This window comes from Musca autumnalis, unplaced genomic scaffold (genome assembly GCF_047663935.1).
Source record: "Musca autumnalis isolate F117 unplaced genomic scaffold, ASM4766393v1 scaffold_2, whole genome shotgun sequence".
Taxonomy (NCBI): domain Eukaryota; kingdom Metazoa; phylum Arthropoda; class Insecta; order Diptera; family Muscidae; genus Musca; species Musca autumnalis.
In genome coordinates, this window is record NW_027411755.1 from 145162711 (window position 1) to 145182255 (window position 19545).

Here is a 19545-nt window from a genome sequence, read left to right on the forward strand (position 1 = left end):
AAAAATACACTCGGGTGCAAAAATATAGCCTTCTAGTTCAATTATTGTGGGCACTAGAGTGATCGACACAGAATTTTATTCTGATCAAAATTATAGGTTAGCAAATTATTATTCAAGTTATTATTCAAACGGAAATTTAATTTATCCGTACTACGATGGAGGGTATAAAAACGCTGCAGTCTAAGTTCATGGAGAAGTCCATGCCATGTTTTTCATGTTTACAGACCACTAATGCTTCTGTTTTAATTATCTAAAATACATTAACCTATTTGTACTTACCTATAACTTTTGTGGTATTCGGCATACTCGCCGATGTTGTAATATCAATAATATGTTGTGTCACCTGATAACTATCGCTAACCTTTACACTAACATTGTCGCTGTCATCATCCAAAATCAGCGGATCTTTGGGTACAAAACCACCTTCAGTTTTGGTGGGTGGTGAAAAGCCTTTGGGCGGTTGTAAATTTGTCGCTGAGAAATCATATTTAACGAAGGCTGGCGAACCCAAGGTACCATCGAATTTGCCAGCTGGCGAAGAAACCAATGTGTCGGGTCCTTCAACATTAAATTTATAAATATATTCAGCCTTACTGCCATCTTCCAAGTCGGGATAGAGAGGATATTTTTCCGTTATTGATGGATAAATACTGGCATCATCATATTGATCATAGTCAATGCGTGACGTGGGCCCGGCTGCATGATGATAAAAATCATATGATGAAGGTTTGCTGTGATCTGCTTTCACCGCATCGGTGGGTAGAAAAGGTATTATCTTAAGATTGGGCAAACTTGGTGGTAGTGTGTGATCAGTGTTTTGATCTAAAGGTTCTGCCTCCAAGATTGTGGGATTTGTTTTAATCACCACAGGTTTTGAGGTTGAAGTTATTGGTGGTATTGTTGTAGTACTTGTGGTAGTTGTTGTTGGTGACGGTGTTGTGGTGCTAGTTGTTGATGTCGTAGTTGAAGGACTGCTGGTCTGCTGTGTGGTGTCATCTTTAAGCAGACTTTCCGATATTGGTATAATGGGATTTTTACTTAAATGTGGTGGTAGGGGTTTGAAGGTGGCATTTGCCACAGTTTTTGTTGAAACCATGGGTGGCTTGACAGTGAGATTTGCAATTTTGGAATTAATGCGATTATAGGTTTTATCTGTGGGTAGAGGTTTAAAGAATGGCAGTGGTTTGGCTGAAGGTAAGTTATTTGTTATGATTTTAACAGGAGGTAAGTTATTTGTGATGATTTTAACGGGAGGAAGTTTGAGTGAAGTTTGATTGTCGAATTTCGTTAAATTTTTCAAAGGTTTATCACTTGACAAAATACCACTCAGGCCATCCAGTAATACGGTAAGTAAATCGGGACCATTTTCAGGTTTATCTGGTTTAATAGTATCTTTAAGGGGAGCTTTAAGAGGACTTTTTGTGGAAGGTATTTCCGTTTTTAGTTCCGGCTTCAATTTAACTGTGGTGCTGTCTGTCCCAACTGATCCTGTTGGCGTTGTTGTAGCCTTCTCAGTCGTAGTTGTGGTTATTGTTTTCGTATTCATCTTTGTTGTATTCTTCTTTTCAACTTGAATTGCTTCCGTTGATTTACCAGGTTCCGTTGTTTCACTAAGAGTTGTGGGCAATGTTTGTGTTGTTTCTTCAGCACTTAGAGTTTCCATAGTAGTGTCGGCCATATCAGTTGTGGTTAAGAACAACTTATCTTGATCTTCGGCTTTAAACACACCCACCTGTTCATCTTCCTCTTCCGCTTCTTCGCTTTCTGTAATATTATTGCGATCTAAACGATCAATGGTATTGGTTGTCGCAGTAGGAGTTGTTTCATAAAAATCTGTTAAATCTTGAACCGTAGATGCCTCTTTAAGATCAATTTTATCAGACACCGTAGTTGCGGCTCTTAAATCCTCATCATCTGGAGCCAATAGCAGATCAACCCATGATATACCTGTGCTGGTACTACCAGATGGTGTGGTTTTCTCTTCAGCTTCATTTTCTTCGGAGAAATTCTCTTCAGCATTAATTTCCGAGGGTCCCAATAAGAGATCGAGCAAACTTATTTCAGTAGAGGGTTTCTCAACCAAACCAGTCAAGGGTATTGGTGTGGGTGATGGTTGTTCGACGTCCAGCAAATCTGGATTATCCTTCAACATTTGGTTATTATTATTGTCAATAAATTCCAGTCCCTCCCTTAGGCTATCGAAAATACTTTTCTCTGTTGTCGGTGTCCCACCATCACCTGATGGTTTTGTTTTCAATGGCTTTTCCACCACCTCTGGATGACGATCGGGTGGATATTGTACAGCAATTTCCGAGGGACTTGCATCTTGATCTTCCTCGTCATCTTTGCCAAATAATAAAGAGAATAAATTAAATTGCCTTGAATTCTGGGACCTGCGATAATCCCTTTGACTACCACAATCATAACTGGAGGGACAACATTGGCCCTTCGGAACTACTGGTATACAATTTCGCAGTGCAGGTGCACATTTTTTCGGGGCACACTTCCTCTGACCACGTATACAAAAACAAATGTCACACGGTTTATCCTTATCCGATTTCATTTTCTGTCCCTCAGCATAGAATTGAGAACCCACGGTACAACCTCGATTGCGTTGCAGGCGCTGTGACATTCTTACATAATGTTTATTTGCGGTTTTGCGATAGCGCACTTCCTGCGAGGATTTACCCGTTTGTTTGGTACTGCAATCATAACGTACAGGGCAGCATGTTGAATCGACAAAAATCGGTTTGCAACCCTCAAGAGGTAGCATACATTTCGGTTTAACACATTTCTCTGTACCACCTGGAAAGACAATGCAAATTCAAATCTTCAATTGAGTCATAAATCTTTGGTTACCAATTACTTACCAATGCAATAACAGTAGGTGCAGAGATTTGATGAGGACATAGCCGAGCCCGATTTGTAGACGGTTCCATTTTTAACACAAACTAAAAAAAAAAATTAAAAAAATGTTAAAGAATTAATCAGGACGTGGAGTCAACATTTTCGATTAGTTTTCAAAGGATTGTCAAAGCCAAGTAGAAACAAATAATCGACAGTATCGCTACGACATGATTTCGGTCTTGTTTTATCGTGCAGATTAGAGGACTTTTTAGTAGTTTCAAATTGTATCTCAGGTCATATTGACTTGTTCGGAATAATAATAAGCTAGTATGGCTTGGGCATGTGTTCAGAGTGCAGATTCGGATCGTCCTAGAAAGGTATATTTTCTCCAGGAGAACTGCATCAACTATTTTCTGGTTGCGAAAAATGCGAGTACCAATTCGCTAACACGTATTTGGACGTGCTCGCCTCCTTGGTTAGGAGCGAAGCTATCTGACTAAATGCTGGAGGAATTTCTATTGATCAGGCACCCGGTTGATAACACTGTGCAACATTATTAAGGTGATCTTGTGCAAACAATTCGAACTGAGGATTTTTTGAAAGTACAGACCCAAACGACAAAAACCCTAGTTGGGTTTTGTTGTGAAGAAATTCGGGGCTATATCTCTGAAATCAATGCGAATCTTCTTCTGACCTCTGAAGCAAATTTGTAGATAAGGACAAGCATAAAATATTTGAAGAAATAATGAACTCGAAAAACTACATTTATTGCCTCAAATTTCAAAATATATGCAAAAATTCCACATTTTTTATACAAATTTTCAACGAATATTTAATAAAAATGTCAATAATGTTGTGAAATCCGAAATGCGAGAATAAACTCTTGTTGTGTAGAGTTGTGCCAAAGGAACTATATGGAACTATCTAGTTCACTTCGCAGTTCCTATGGCCCACATTTTTTCTTTGAACAAACTGCGTATACTTAACAGCACACGTTATACTTCATGATGTTACTCATACGTTTTGGAACTAGTACAAGGAACTAGGAACTAGATTACCCAACTCTATTGGTGTGAACTGTCTTTGAAATACGTGTTGTAAAAGATATGATGCAAAATACCACTGAAACAACATGAAGTTAGCATTTTAGAATTTCAGAATGTTCCAAAAAATTGTTGAGAACTTTATTTGGAAGATTTTTGCAAAAGGTTACTTGGTTTAACTCCCAATAGTTTAGCCGATACTGACCAGAATTTCAGCAATTATGTAAAATTTTCTATATTGTATAGATTTTGATGCCCTAGATGGAGTTTTTCTTATGTGGTTTTTCAAAAGATAAGTTCTACTAGTTTAGGGCTACCATATAGCTAAAGACAGCAATGCCAAATTCCTATTCGTTTCCGAGATAAAGGCCTGATAAATGCAAAAAAGTGTAGATTTAGCCCGGTTTAAATGAGGCCATAAAATCCGAACTGGATCTGACAGGACAAAACCCTACTAGGGTTTTGTACTCTAAATATCTACTTTCAAAAAATGCATACTAGAAGTTGTTTGCATTTTCAGTGTTGCATAGTGTAATGCTACTTTACATTCGAGCCAAAGTTTTATCCGTAATTTGGGTCTAAACCACAGCCACAGCGATGCTCTTACAAGGGGGCCAACACCAACTGCCATGCTAGACAAGACCCCTAACCGCTGTTCAAACGGACTGCAAAAAGGGTCGCCAGAAACCTCGGCAATTACAACACAAATCTAAATATTAACAGAGCCAGGCTTTGGTGGTAGGTAGGTCGCACTGAACCCACAAGAAACAACACAAAGTAGCTCCAACAATCTAAATATTAACAGAGCCACCAAAGCATCATGGGTAGGTCGCAACACACCCACAATAAACAACACGAAGTAGCACCAACTCCTCTTCACACCAACTCGCCTAAATGCAGAGATGAAAATGTGGGAGGATTACTTTCACTAAATCTTGTCATTCTTCTTACTAACACTTCACGTTCAAAACTACTTAAACAACTAAGGGTTCGACTGTCCTCAACTGTCCTACTAAAAAGGAAGAATTGCACTGCACCGCTTAACATCCCCATTCAGCGGATCAAAAGGTGCGAGCTAATCATTCTCAGCCAGCAGAAAGTCACGTTTAAACTTATGCAGAATAACCCTATATATCGCCTCTAGTTCGTAGGGTAGGGGGCCAAGTAACACCTGCAGTACTTCCGTTCACACAGGGACCGTTTTATGGGGTCTATATGAAAATACAAAATTTCAGTCATTTCTGTTGAATATTGAGGTCACAACCTTAAAAATACCAAAACTCAGGTGGGATAGTTTTATGGGAGCTATATATAAACGTAGACTTATACTAATAACTCTCATCTTGGTATGCCTTATACCCCAATTGAAGACTAAATGCCAATTCGGTTGGATAAATATGCCGAAACCTTGAAAATACCGAAAATGGGGAGGGACCTTTCTTTGTGTGCTATATGAAAACGTGGACCTATACCGACTAAGTTTAGGTACAAAATTGTATATCCAGAACGAAGACTAAATAAAGAATTTCCTTCAAAATACCGAAAATCTGGAGGTACGCTTCTATGGGGACTATATGAAGACTTGGACTTATACTGATAATTCTCTTCTGGAGTACTTTGTACCTTCATGGAAGAGCAGATTTCAGCCATTTCGGTGGGATATTGAGACCACACCATAAAAAAATTAAAATCGGGATGTACCGTTCTAGGGGGGGGCTATATAAAGACATGGACCTATACCAATTCAAATTTCAGGTGGGAAGTTTTATACCCCTACTGAAATCGCAATGCCAAATTACGTCCATTTCCGTGGGATATTGAGCCTACAACTCTCAAAATATCGAAAATCGGAAGTTACCATGCTCTAGGGGCTTTATGAAGACGTGGATCCAGCGAAGACTAAATACCAGTTTTCAGCCATTTCTGTCGGATATTAAGGGCACATTCTTCAAAATACCGAAAATCGGGAGGTACGCTTCTATGGGGGCTACATGAAAACGTGGACCTATACCAATAAAATGTCTGGTATGTTTTATACCTCGATCGAAAACTAAATACACAATTTTAGCCACTTCGATTCCATAATGACGCTGAAACCTTCAAAATACCAAAACTCGAGAGGGGCCGTTCTATGCGGTCTATATGAAGACGTGGACCTATACCGACCAATATCTGGTGGAATGTTTTATACCACATCGAAGGCTAAATACAAAATTTAAGCAATTTGTGTAAAACAAAGTGGCTAACCTTCAAAATACCGAAATTCGGGAGGTACCGTTCTATGGGTGCTATATCAAAACGTCGATCTATACCTACAAATTTCGGGCGGAAAGTTTTTAGACTCAAAGAAGATTAAATACCAAATTTAAGTAAAATGAAACAATTAGTCTCCTTTCGTTTATGAAAAAGAATTAATTTCATATTTCAGAAATTTCGGTAAAACAATGTTGCTAACCTTCAAAATACCGAAATTTGGGAGGTACCGTTTTATGGGGGCTTTATCAAAACGTCGATCTACACATACAAAATTTCTGGCGTAAAGTTTTTACACTCAAAGAAGACTAAATACCAAATTTCAGATATTTGAGTAAGATAATGTGGTTAAAACCTAAAAATATCGTAAATCAAGAGGTACGCTTCTATGGGGGATATAGGAAAACGTATACCTATACTGATAATTCCTTTCTGGAACATTTTATAACCCCATGAAAGACTAAATTACAAATTTCAGTCATTTCGGTGGGATATTGACGTCACATCTTTCACAATTACGAAAATCGGCAGGTATCGTTCTATGGGCGCAATATCGAACGTGGACATATACCGACGAAATTCAGTCGGAAAGGGTTTTACTTCCATCGTAGACTAAATACAAAATCTCAGCTATTTCGTTGGGTTGTTGTGGCCACAACCTTCAAAATACCGAAAATCGGGAAGTACCGTTTTATAAGGGCTATATGAAGGCATGGACCTATACCGACAAGTTTCATATGGAAAGTTTTATACTTCAAATGAGGTCTAAATACCAAATTGCAGCAATTTCGGAGGAATATTGATGCCACAACCTTCAAAATACCAAACATCGGGCGGTACCGTTCTATGGGGGCTGTATTAAGGCGTATCAACAAATTTCTGGGGGAAACTTTTTTACCCCCATCGAAGATTAAGTACCAAATTTCAGCCACTTCGGATGAATATTGAGGCCACAACCTTCAAAATACCAAAAATCGGGAGGTACCGTTCGATGGGGGCTATATGAAGGCGTGGACCTATACCGACAAATTTGTGTGAGTGCCAAACCAGTTCAGACACTCTGTTATTGCTCGGATTTTTGCCTGAAGAATCGTATTATGATCCGGGAGTCGAAGAGAGATTTTCACCATACCACAGATGCATATGTTAGGATTAGTCTAATTACGCTTCTGTATAGCCAGTGTGTCATCCTAGGATTAAAACCCCATTTTGAGCCTTGAGGACTTGTTGGCCGTTTCTTGAATAGGGTCTTTCCATTTAAGTGTCCTATCCAGAATTACGCCAAGGTATTTAACTGTACGGGAAATATTTATTGTCTTATTTAGGAAAACAGGTTCCTCGAAGTTTCCCACTTTCTTTTTCCTAGTGAATATGTATATTTCGGTATTTTTTTTTGGGTTATCTTCATTTTTGGGTATATCTTCATTGTGCTTTGAGGTTTGGTGTTATACCGGAGTGTGTTATGGTGTTTAATTATTCCTTATGTTGTGGTGGGTGCTTGTGGCTTTTTGTTTGTCTTTGTTGTCAGCCAATCCAGCAAACCATGTATTGTGTTCATCAATGATTGCAATATTATACGCGACATTTATATCCAAGTTATGTGAAGAGTGTATATGAGAAGTATTTACACTCAAATCAAACATTTCTGGGCTGGTTTTCTGGGTTGACAATACTTTTTGTAAACAAAATTAGATTATGATAGTTCCTACAAACGGTATTGTTAACGATTTTTACAATATTGCGGAAATTCGAAAGTTGTTTTTGTTTTCTATGTTTGGAACAAAAGATGGTATATTTGGATTTGGATTACAATATTTGAACAAAACAAATACATTTTTGGAACCAAAACAGATATTTTTGTTCCAACAAAAGCGAAAAAATATTTTTTCTCTGCGTGCAGTTGTATGCAATTTTGAGAGCCGTTTCTGCTCTTCTGCAAAGTATGTTCGAATCTTTCCCCTTAGAATTATTTTAAACGTCGTCTGCGTAAAATATTGGGTCAAATTCTTCTTCGGTTAAGGTCTTTAAGAGACTATTTATGGTAGTAGCCCACAAAAGAGCTGATAGTATCCCTCCCTGTGGCGTTCCTTGTCCGTCTTTGTCTCTTATTTTGACGTCATATAGCCCACAGCTTTTCCATCCATTCCTTAGCATATGGTTTATCCAGTTCTTCTGTTGTTTCCATCCATTTTCATCGAACATTGTCTGTATATGGGTTTTGGATAGAAATTTTTTAATTTTCGAAACTTCGTTTACGCTATCCACCTGTTCGCAAAATAGCTTCCAGGGGGTATCGCTTGCCTTTTCCTGTAATTTTGTTGTATTCCTTCAATTTTGCCTTTGAAATACATATTTGTTGTACATATCGTCTGCGTAAAATATTGGGTCAAATTCTTCTTCGGTTAAGGTCTTTAAGAGACTATTTATGGTAGTAGCCCACAAAAGAGCTGATAGTATCCCTCCCTGTGGCGTTCCTTGTCCGTCTTTGTCTCTTATTTTGACGTCATATAGCCCACAGCTTTTCCATCCATTCCTTAGCATATGGTTTATCCAGTTCTTCTGTTGTTTCCATCCATTTTCATCGAACATTGTCTGTATATGGGTTTTGGATAGAAATTTTTTAATTTTCGAAACTTCGTTTACGCTATCCACCTGTTCGCAAAATAGCTTCCAGGGGGTATCGCTTGCCTTTTCCTGTAATTTTGTTGTATTCCTTCAATTTTGCCTTTGAAATACATATTTGTTGAGGAAAAGGATATAGGTTGTGTACCCGGAATTTGACCTTTCCATAGATGTTAGTAGGGCCGGGAAGATCTGGTCTGGTCCAGATGCTTTGCATGGTGAAAAGCTCTTGATGGCTTGTTTGACCATCGAGCTATCGATTTTTGGTGCATCTTTTGATGAGTAACTCCACTCAGTCGATGCCTCGGAGCTAGCCGTGGTGTTCGACGGGAAGTGAGTTTTTATCAAAAGGCCTAGAGTTGCTTCTGTTGTTTCCACCCTTTATCCATTTTCATCGAACGTTGTCTCTGTATGGGTTTTGGATATAAACTTCTTTCGCAACGTCGTTTACGCTATCCACCTGTTGGCAAAATAGCTTCCAGGAGTATCGCTTGTCGTTTCCTGTAATTTTGTTGTATCCCTTCAATTTTGCCTTTGAAATACATAGTTGTTGAGGAATAGTAGGTATATAGGTTGTGTAGCCGGTATTCGATCTGTCCATAGATGTTACAGTACATACAGGTAGAGGATATATCTCTGTTGGCAAAACCGAGTTTCTTTTATTTTAAATTCACCTTTATTGCTCTACTAGCCAAAAAATCCTGCTAATCCATCAAAGATGTTTAGAATGTATCGTTGCCAACTGCTGCCGACTTCAACCCATTATGTTGCATTATTTAATAGCTAAACAGAAAGACTGACTTCATTAATAATTAATTATAAATAACTATCATTAACACGAATGATCCTCCCCACCGTTGAAATGAAAGAAATGTGATCATTAAAATGCAGACTAATTAAAAGACCATTTTCAATGTTAACGAGTCATGCCGCCACCTTAAGAGATTACATTAAAGGATGCTTCCATCCATTCATTACTACTGGCTATTTAAAAGGGATAACTGAAGCGCTTCTACGACTTACCATACAAATCCACATCGCTATCATCGGAACGTCGTTGCAGCATATTGTCATTGACTACACGATCAATTGATTCACGCTCGTAATGATCCAAATAAGCGATTATACGTCGCGTGGCCGGTATCTTATAGAAGGCATCTAAACGTGCACACGACAGATACGGACAACATGTGTTCTTCTTTTGGACAACGACACAACCGCGTGGTGGTGGCATTGGCATTTCTGGACAAACTTTCAGGCGACACACCAACGTTTTCTTAGTGCACTGACAGTTGAGACATTTCTCGGTTGTGGGAACTAATGATTTGTCCGCGTACCAAGTACCATTGTGGTAACAACCTGTAAGATAGAAAAAGGAGAACAAGAAACAAAAACTATAATGAATGAATCTGAATCAAGAAAAAAAAACAGGTAAACTTGGTCTCTTGCAAAAAAAAAAAACTTTTTTCTTAAATGGAAACTGATGTTGTTGATAATCAGGCAACGACGAACGCATCACTTTGGTTTTGTTGTGATCACCCATAACAGTTACGATATATGTATCTGCGAGTGGTGGGATGGGAACTAAATATAAAAATTAGTTTGGAATGACTTAGGAAATTGCTGTATTTAAAAAAAAAACTCCTTCTTTACGTTGAAAGTGTTACTAACAATGCCGATAAAGTTATTAAGATAAGATTTTTTCACTTTAACAAATACGGTAGATGTTGCTGCTGCTGTTACCATATACGATAGGAACTTGTTATTGCATTACTAAATATGTATATGGATGTTTGTATATGCGGACCGTCTTTAAAAGGTGTCTACAAGATTGAATTCTCACACTAGACACTATGTGTTTTCACAAGATAATTCACATTTTAACCCATTTATGTCGACAGCAGTTTCTTTTTTTAGAATATATAAAATATCAAAAAGCGTTAAGTTCGGCTGGGCCAATTTTTTTATACCCTCCACCATAAAATACATATGAGTTAGTTTTCTTTCCTATCCACAGTTTTAAGTGAAGATATTTTGTGACCACCCAAATGCTCAAGAACAAGCAAATGCTCAAAAAAAGTATCAGTCGGCTTTGCCGACAGATATATACCCTCAGCATATGTGAATTGAAACTTTCATTTACGGACAGATCGAATGTATTTAGAGTCTTTTCAGAATTTTTAGCCCTTTTTGGACATTTGAACTTGCCGACCAAAATGTTGATTAGGATTAATGTTCAAAAGTGTTGCGGAGGAGGTACTTAAAGGACTGGATCGGCATAGTCCATTATAGAAGTGGATCTTATTTTGGGAGTCATATCTTTTCGATAGATTCGCACCCACTAGTCATTTCAGTGGGTAAACGTATAACTTTTGGACCAGTATGCCAGGAAGAATGAACTTGTGCAGGGAAAACATAAAATCGCTGTAAATAGGACCAAAAGCAGTACCTTCGGTATACACTTGCAAAGGATCTTCGAACAGGCCATAAACAGCATTTAGACATAAACGTTGAACTTTTGTGTGGGAGGTACCCTAAGGAGAGGACCATTATGGGCCATTTTAGAGGCTATACTAAATTTGGACCAATTTAGTTGCCCCGTTCAAGAGATATCGTTCATACCATTTTAGGGATTTTTTTTTTGAAATTTGGGGGAAGTACCGGAAGTGCGCTCGAACTGAAACTAAGTGTGGACAAAATATGAACAAACCATCTTAACTGAGTCAGCGAATGCAAGTTGATTCAACGAAAATTAAAGTGATTCGATAGTAGGTCTTAAAGTGAACTTATCCGAAACAAGTTGTCACAACAAAAATCAAATGCGATTCGAGAGCAGGTCCTAAACTGATCTATTCCGAAAATTTGTGTGGAAGTACCCGAAGGAGTGGACCGATTGATTCCATATTGCAAGAAATTTTACCATGTGCGAAGTAAGGACCAAATCAGTTGCTCCCTTCCAGAGTTATCATGCGCACAAATTTTCCAAAAATTTTCGAACTTTTGTAGGGGAGGTACCAGAAAGAGTGGACCGATATAATCCATCTTCGAACCTAAACTAAGTTTGGACAAAATTACGAAGACCAAATTTTTGACCAAATCGATTGATTCGTTCGAAAGTTTTCGTGCGCTCCAGCCAGACAGACTGATAGGGCTAAATCAACTCCAAATTGTCTGAAACGGATTTCGTCCAAACATAATTGGGGTCTGAAACCATTATTTCGATGAGGCACATTTCGCCCTTATGAAAGTGTATACAAACGTCAAATTACAGGTACTTCCGTTAAAAAGGTATCTAAAATCTTCAAAATACCAAAAATCGGGATGTACCGTTATATGTGGGCTATAACAAAACATGGACCTATGTTGAATATTTTTGGTGGAGTAGTTTTGTGTCCACTGGGAACTTTAAACGTCAAGTTGCATGTACTTTTGTTTAAAAAGGTAGCTAATCCTCAAAATGCCGAAAATCGGGATGTACCGCTAAATGGGAGCTATAACAAAACATGGTCCTATGTTGAAAAGTTTTAGCAGAGATGTTTTGTGACCTCAAACGTCAAATTACAGGTAGTTTGGTAAAAAATGTAGCTAAAATCCTCAAAATACCTGAAATCGGGCGCTATCGTTATATGGGGGTTATACCAAAACATGAGCCGATGTAGCCTATCTTTGAACTTGACTTGCCTATGAAAAAAAAACACTGGCTTGTAAAAATATAGCATTCTTGCTATAGGGCGATCACAACACCCCGACACGGTTCACAGAAATAAAACTACCTCGACAATTTTGATAAAAAGCTTTATAACCATATTTTTGTCAAATGTGGATAAAATATTACATATTCTTGGGAAAATGTTTATCAAACATGAAAATGTCACTAGTAGAAAGCGATCTATAAACGACTTCGAACAACTCATTTATTGAAATTTGCTTGTTGGTGGTTGTATGGGTTCGAATTTTCGCCTTTCCTTTTTCATTTGCAAACAATTTTCGATCATTCAGCTCCGAGAAAATTAATAAAAATTAACATTAAATGATCTTCGCCCTAACAGGCAAAATTTCAAGTAAAAAACAGCTTGAGGTAAGTTGGGATTTGAACCCACGTCCTCAAAAATATATGACTTGTTGGCGTTCAAGGCCAAACTCATAACTTCCAAAGGCTGCACAGATTGAAAAGGAAACATCTCCGACGCGACAAAAACACATTGCATTTGAAAAATTAAAGTTGTGCGTAACTAACAGCGAAACCGATCACATAAGTTGGTGATTGTTTGGGTTCGAATCTTCGGCTTTCCCTTTTCACTTGCAAAAATCGTCGATCATTCAACGAGAAAATTAATAAAAATTATCTGTATACCTCCACCCTACAAACTACATACATATATTCTTAATCAGCGTGCAATTCTACATCGATATAGCCATGTCTGTCCGTCAGTGATGTAGGTGGATGAAAATTTGTTATTTTAAATTTGTATTGAAAACGGCTATGTAGGTCAACGTTTTTGTATAGGCCCCATACAAAATGACGCGTGACGCGTCGACTTTTTAAGCAATTTTTAAGATATTTGTCCCATTTGACCACCGAATTGCTTGTAATATGTTTTGTTTTGTGTCTCCAGAGCCTAAAAAACTTTCTACCAAAAATTGTGTCCTATTTGACCACCGAATCAGTTGTAATTCGGAATTTTGAGTTTCCAGAGGCTAAGAAATATTTCGACAAAAGGTTTTAGGATGTTTAAGATAAATTCTTAAATTAAACAAAAAGAAAAAACCAATAACAGATGTTTCACACTGATATAAGGGAAACATTTTATTGACAAACTAAAAAAAATAGAGAAAATGGTAAAAAATTTTAATTATTCGTAGGTTAATACACAAATATTTCAAGAAAATCGAAGAGTACAATCATTTAGAAAAAATTGAAGTTAAATATAAAATCGCGAAAATTGCATCCAAGCCTACTGTGCAAAAAATAGCTTATAAAAACACAAAAAATGCAAAAAGGCATAATTTCAAAAAAGCTGAAATGGCAATTGATAATTCCCTTCGCTGGGATGAAATCATGATATTGGTAGCGATCAGCAAAATTTTGCAACACTGTCAGTTCATTCTTATAACATTACTCTCTGTAATACAGAGTAATGATAAAGTTACGCCATTGGGGTAATACTACACGCAAAAAAAAATCGGCCTCTCTAACATATGTCCCAAACATATTTTGCAGCAAACATATATATGTTTGCAACAGTCCCAAACATAATATATGTTTGGGTCTGCAAACAAATATATGTTTGGGTGGAAACAAATATATGTTTGGGTGCAAACATATATATGTTTGGGTGCACAAAAATACAAACGCAAAAGGCACAAAAAAACAAACAAACACATGCACCAGTGGGCGCTTACTGAGAGCAAGGGAGCGTAAAATTCAATGTACAACACTTTAAAATGTGTGCTCACTTGATCTCAGTAAGAACTCACTGGCTATCTCCATAGTATACACACAAATGTTGAGGTTGTTTATTGGAAGGCAAAAGAACAACAAACACATAGGTACATACAAAATTCCATAGAAATACATAACACAATTTAATAAAAGAAAAACTGATTGAAATAATTTGTAAATAGTCACACTTTTAAAAAGAAAAAATATATAGATACGTAGTTGAACGCTTCTCCTTTGTTGTGAAATAAAACAAATTGTCCTCATAGTTGAAATCATCAGCGGGGAATCGGCATCTAGAATCAAATGATTATGTAATGTAATAAATAAATATGGATATGCCATATTTCAAATATACATAAGTATGTATGTAATTACCAATATTAAATGCGATTTCCTCCTTGTCCAATAAAATAATTCCATTCAACTTTCCGATTCAATTATAAAATGTACTGGGCATTTAATTTACTAAAAACACAATTTCTTTAAGAAAACACAAAACACTGATTTATTCACACACTTTACCGTCTTGACTCTACAAAGGCAACTAAAACACTGAAGAAAGAAAAAAATATAATTCATATCATTTCTTCTTTTCTACTTCGTTGGTTAACAACAACAAAAAAAGAAACACACGAGTTTGACGCATACACGCCACCAAAGCCCCCTTCTTCGCTTCTACGTCTTCTATTATACAATACACACAACACTTCATTATAAAACAGCAATCCACAGCCGCGAGAGCACTGTTATTACTCTCGTTGACAAACATCCTCTCTCCACCCATGAAAAAAATGTTCTAACATAAAAAATATGTTGGTACCCAAACATATCAAATTGAGATATGTTACAAAATGTTGCAAACATATATTTGTTTGGACCCAAACATATTATGTTTGGATCCAAACATTAATTTGTTTGCAACCGGTCCCAAACATATATTTGTTTGGATCCAAACATATTTCTAACATAAATTTTTCTGCGTGTACAGACTTAAAACATTAAAAATAGTTATTATGATTCCTTTGCATAAAGTTTTTACTGAATTCGACTTTTTCAATGTGCGATATCTCTGGAACCGTTAGTAAAAAAAATCTGAAAATATTCTGAAATGTTTTGCTGGGTGCCACCGTGGTGCAATGGTATGCACGCCCGCCTTGCACGTAGAAGGTCGGTGGTTCGATTCCCCGGCCAGGCAACATCAAACATTTTTCAACTCGGCGGACTCGGCGATAAACAGTAGGTCCCATATCATTGAGCTAAATATGAATCGGGGTGCACTCATTGATATGAGAGAAGTCTCCCTTGTCCCGTATGGGATGTTGTGGAACAATGTTTTTTGTTTTTGTTTTGCTGATGAGCAACATCAACACACCATCAAAAATCAAAAACCACTTTTTGAAAAGTGTCCGATTTCACTCAGAAATTCCCATATATTCTTGATCAGCATAAAATTCAATTTTTTAAAAAGAATTTAGCATAGAAGTCTATATTACTCCTTGGATGTTTGGTATTGCAAATGGGCTCTATTGAGCGTTTTGATATAGCCTCCATATAACGATACCTCCCGATTTTTGGTATTTTGGCATTTAGTCTTCGTTGGGTTATATAATTATTAGAGAGCGGAATTCTATGCAACACCTATTTTTGGGCCGATTTATGTCAAATTTTGGGACTGGAATGGCTTTTGATTACATTGCAATCGAAACATATGCCATATGCAAAATTAAGCAAAATGCATAAATTTTTGTATATGCAAAATTTATGCATTTTACATATGTTGGGGCCCTTGGCGTTTCTGATTCATGGGATTGAACTGAGCAAAAAAGTCTACTGGACCATATGTCTACGATGAAAATCGAGCCTCCCGATTTTGACTTTAAGTTTTTTATCTACGTTTTTCTGACATCTTGGCATATAACAGCCAAACCAGGGTTTCGGAGTCGAGGTATTTTTGGCTCGACTCCGACTCCAGGCAGGTTTTTTTCACGACTCCAACTCCGGGTCGACTCCGAGAGTGATTTCCTATACCACTAAAAATGAATTAAATGTGCACAAATTTTTAACTTTTTCCTATATTTTGCCCTATATAGGCTAATCTGTTAGTTTTTCCTTACATATTCATTAGAAAGGGTATTCCTTCGAATACATTCGAACATATCAATATTGTTTCTGCAGAATCATACTTTCAACTTTTTTCTGAAATTTATAAGTAGGGATCACCCCTTAAAAAAAAAGTTCACATTTTGAACTTTGGTGTGGAGTGGAAAATTGTATTGAAATATTTGAGATATATTGTGTATACAACTCGTATACACACACGTTGACAGATGGATGTTTTCTGAAATTGAATGAAATGAAAATGAATGAAAATATTCTACAAAAATGTTGCTAGGAAAATTTTATGTAGGGTCGGTCCACTAGGACTAGAAATTGATATTGTCATGTTTCCATTGTCCTTTATCACTTTTACCAGATCCTTTCTCATGAAAACTCTATGATTATGTATTTCATTGAATTTCGTATATGCTATTGATTGTGAAGAAAACTCGCTTACACATCAACTATATCTGTTCCTGGCGGACAGATCCGGTTATTTGAATGGCTACATCTAAAGCCCTCATTGAGTATATAATGAATCCTAGAAGAAAGATTCGCCGTTTGTCAGACTTCTGAGTTATTGCGGGATGAATCTGTCGTTGACCAACAACGATTTTATGATGCCCTAATTCAGAAGCGTAACCATCGGAATTTCATATATAGTTATTAGATTATGCGAAATTTACCGAAATACATAAACATACGGGTTTTTTGTGAAAGTAAGGAGTAAAACTGATAAAGGACAATGAAAAAATGAAAATGTCGATATCTTTGATATGGGAAACCTACATATAATTTTCGGTGGATCATTTTTGTAGAAAATATCATTTTGTTGTATTTTTTGAGTTCAACAACAAAAAGGACATGGAAGGAACTGAGCTAGAAGGACAGACATATTGGACAGAAAGGTTCCTTATTCTATTTAACTGAAAACATGTCATCTAAAAATGGTGAAACAATATCTCCAAACAGAGATATAAAGCTGTTTTCTCAATGCTTGATGGGGGTCAATCAAAAAATTCATTATGACATAACTCAGAAATTTCAGCTATGGGATCCTTTGTGTTTCTCAATTGGGGCTTTCATTCCGAAAAGGAATTATTCCTTCCCCAGATCTTAACATCCATTTTGTGTCACAGGGCATTCAGTAAGATTTCCCATAGATACCACAGTGTCTTTAATAGAAGACAAAGATGACTTCTCATAAAAAAACAAGATAAAACAAGTAAGAAAAGTCTATAGTCGGACGAAGCCGACCATGGGATACCCTATACCACTATCCCTTTACAATCGCTCTCCACGCAACTTCTGTTTAATGATTGTGAAAATTTAATTATCAAATATCAGAGATGTAATGTATAATACTTATGACCAAAACCGAAAAGTTATCTAGCATGACAAAGACATTTTTATAGCAGGACAGGAAAATTTAGTTCACACAAACTAAAATGTAATGAAACCCACTTATGTAGTACTACTACTTCCGTTGTTTAACCGCTACGTTATTGAAATTTTTCCAGTTTCACACAAAAGTTTCAGTCCATTTAACCCGCTAAGTATTATCTGATCTTCACGTTGGTTTGTACGCTTCTTCTTCATCATAAACTCAAACTTTGGTTAAAATTTTGCGGGTTATTATTTTGACATACCGAGCCGCTACAAAATTGGTTAAAATTTTGTTTTTGGTCCATTTTATCCCCTGAACATTTCACGATCATCACCAAAAACTAATCATTTCTATTCTAGCCCGAACCCAACCTCCTTAAAAAATTCCTTACAATCGGTCCATAATTGCGGCCTTAAGTTTGTTTACAATTTTTAATGGACGGACACACATCGCTTAATCGCTTTATCTCGTCGAGTGGTGTTACATAAACTTTTGGAGAGACAATATGTTGCATGCGATAAAAATGTGGTTCTCTACACAGAACTCATTATGTATTAGGCAGTAGGCCCGTTATCTAGCAAACGCTTTATTGCAATTTACATCAGAGGAAAGGTCAGTAGTTTTTTCCCTTATGTAGGCTACTTTGCGAAATATATGTGTCCTCAAGGAATTAAAGTATCGACCAAAAATAAAATTTTATATTTTTCATACAAAAGTAATGGTCCATTTCACCCGCTAAAGAATATCAGATCATCATTCAAAATTGTATGCATCTTTTTCGACCTATACTCTTACCCGGTGCAAAATTTCGTGACTATTGATGTATAATTGCGACCTCTAGCGAGTTTATTATTACACTACAAACAAATAACGGAATATATTAGGCTGTAACTCTGTTATCTGATCATGCACACCAACATAATTGGCATCAATTGAAAGGTCAAGCGTTCCACTTTCAAGTATATCTCACTTGTCCGGAATGTCACTTCACCAAAAGTTTTGGTCCATTTAACCCTCTAAATATTATTCGATCGCCATCTCAAATTGCAAGCTTCTCCTTTGTGATATACTCTTACCTTATTTAAAATTACGCGTTGATCGGACTATTATTGAGACCTACAGAGGCGCTAGAAAAATGGATAAATATTATGTTTTTGGTCCATTTCACCCGCTAAATATTTTACGATCATCACCAATAAGAATAGGCATCTATTCTGATCTGAACCCGACCTCTATACAAAATTTCGTGACGATCGGTCCATAATTGCGGCCTGGAGCGTGTTTACAATTTATAATGGACAGACGGACGGACGGACACACATCTCAAAATCGCTTTATCTCGTCGAGATATGAAGATTGGTATACCACATTGCGGGTCTCCGACGAATATTTCGCGGTGTTACATGAATTCTTACCAAAACAAACTTATAATACCCTTTTCCACATTGTGGTATAGGGTATAAATATAGAAAAAATAGTAAAAAAAAATTAATTATTCGTAGTTTAATACACAAATATTTCATGAAAATCGAAGAGTACAATCATTTCGAAAAATTTTATTTAAATGTAAAATCGAAAATTTCATCCCTGCCTACTGTGCAAAAATAGCTTATAAAAACACAAAAAATGCAAAAAGGCATAATTTCAAAAAAGCTGAAATGCCAATTGATAATTCCCTTCGCTGGGATGAAATCATGATATTGGTAGCGATCTGCAAAATTTTGTAACACTGTCAGTTCATTTTTATAACATTACTCTCTGTAATACAGAGTAGTGATGATGATTCCTTTGCATAAAGTTTTTACTGAATTCGACTTTTTCAATGCTCGATATCTCTGGAACCTTTAGAAAAA

General features: G+C 36.7%; 1 protein-coding gene across 1 annotated transcript in view; it reads right to left on the reverse strand.

Annotated features, from left to right (window-relative positions):
* LOC141394704 (uncharacterized) overlaps nucleotides 1-19545 on the reverse strand; it is a 195663-nt gene that overhangs the window by 10519 nt on the left and 165599 nt on the right. Inside the window, exons 3-5 of the mRNA XM_073969488.1 lie at nucleotides 9789-10124; nucleotides 2871-2951; nucleotides 280-2805 (exon numbers count right to left, since the gene is read on the reverse strand). Coding sequence (XP_073825589.1) covers nucleotides 280-2805; nucleotides 2871-2951; nucleotides 9789-10124 — 2943 coding nt within the window. The remainder of the gene's footprint in view (nucleotides 1-279; nucleotides 2806-2870; nucleotides 2952-9788; nucleotides 10125-19545) is intronic.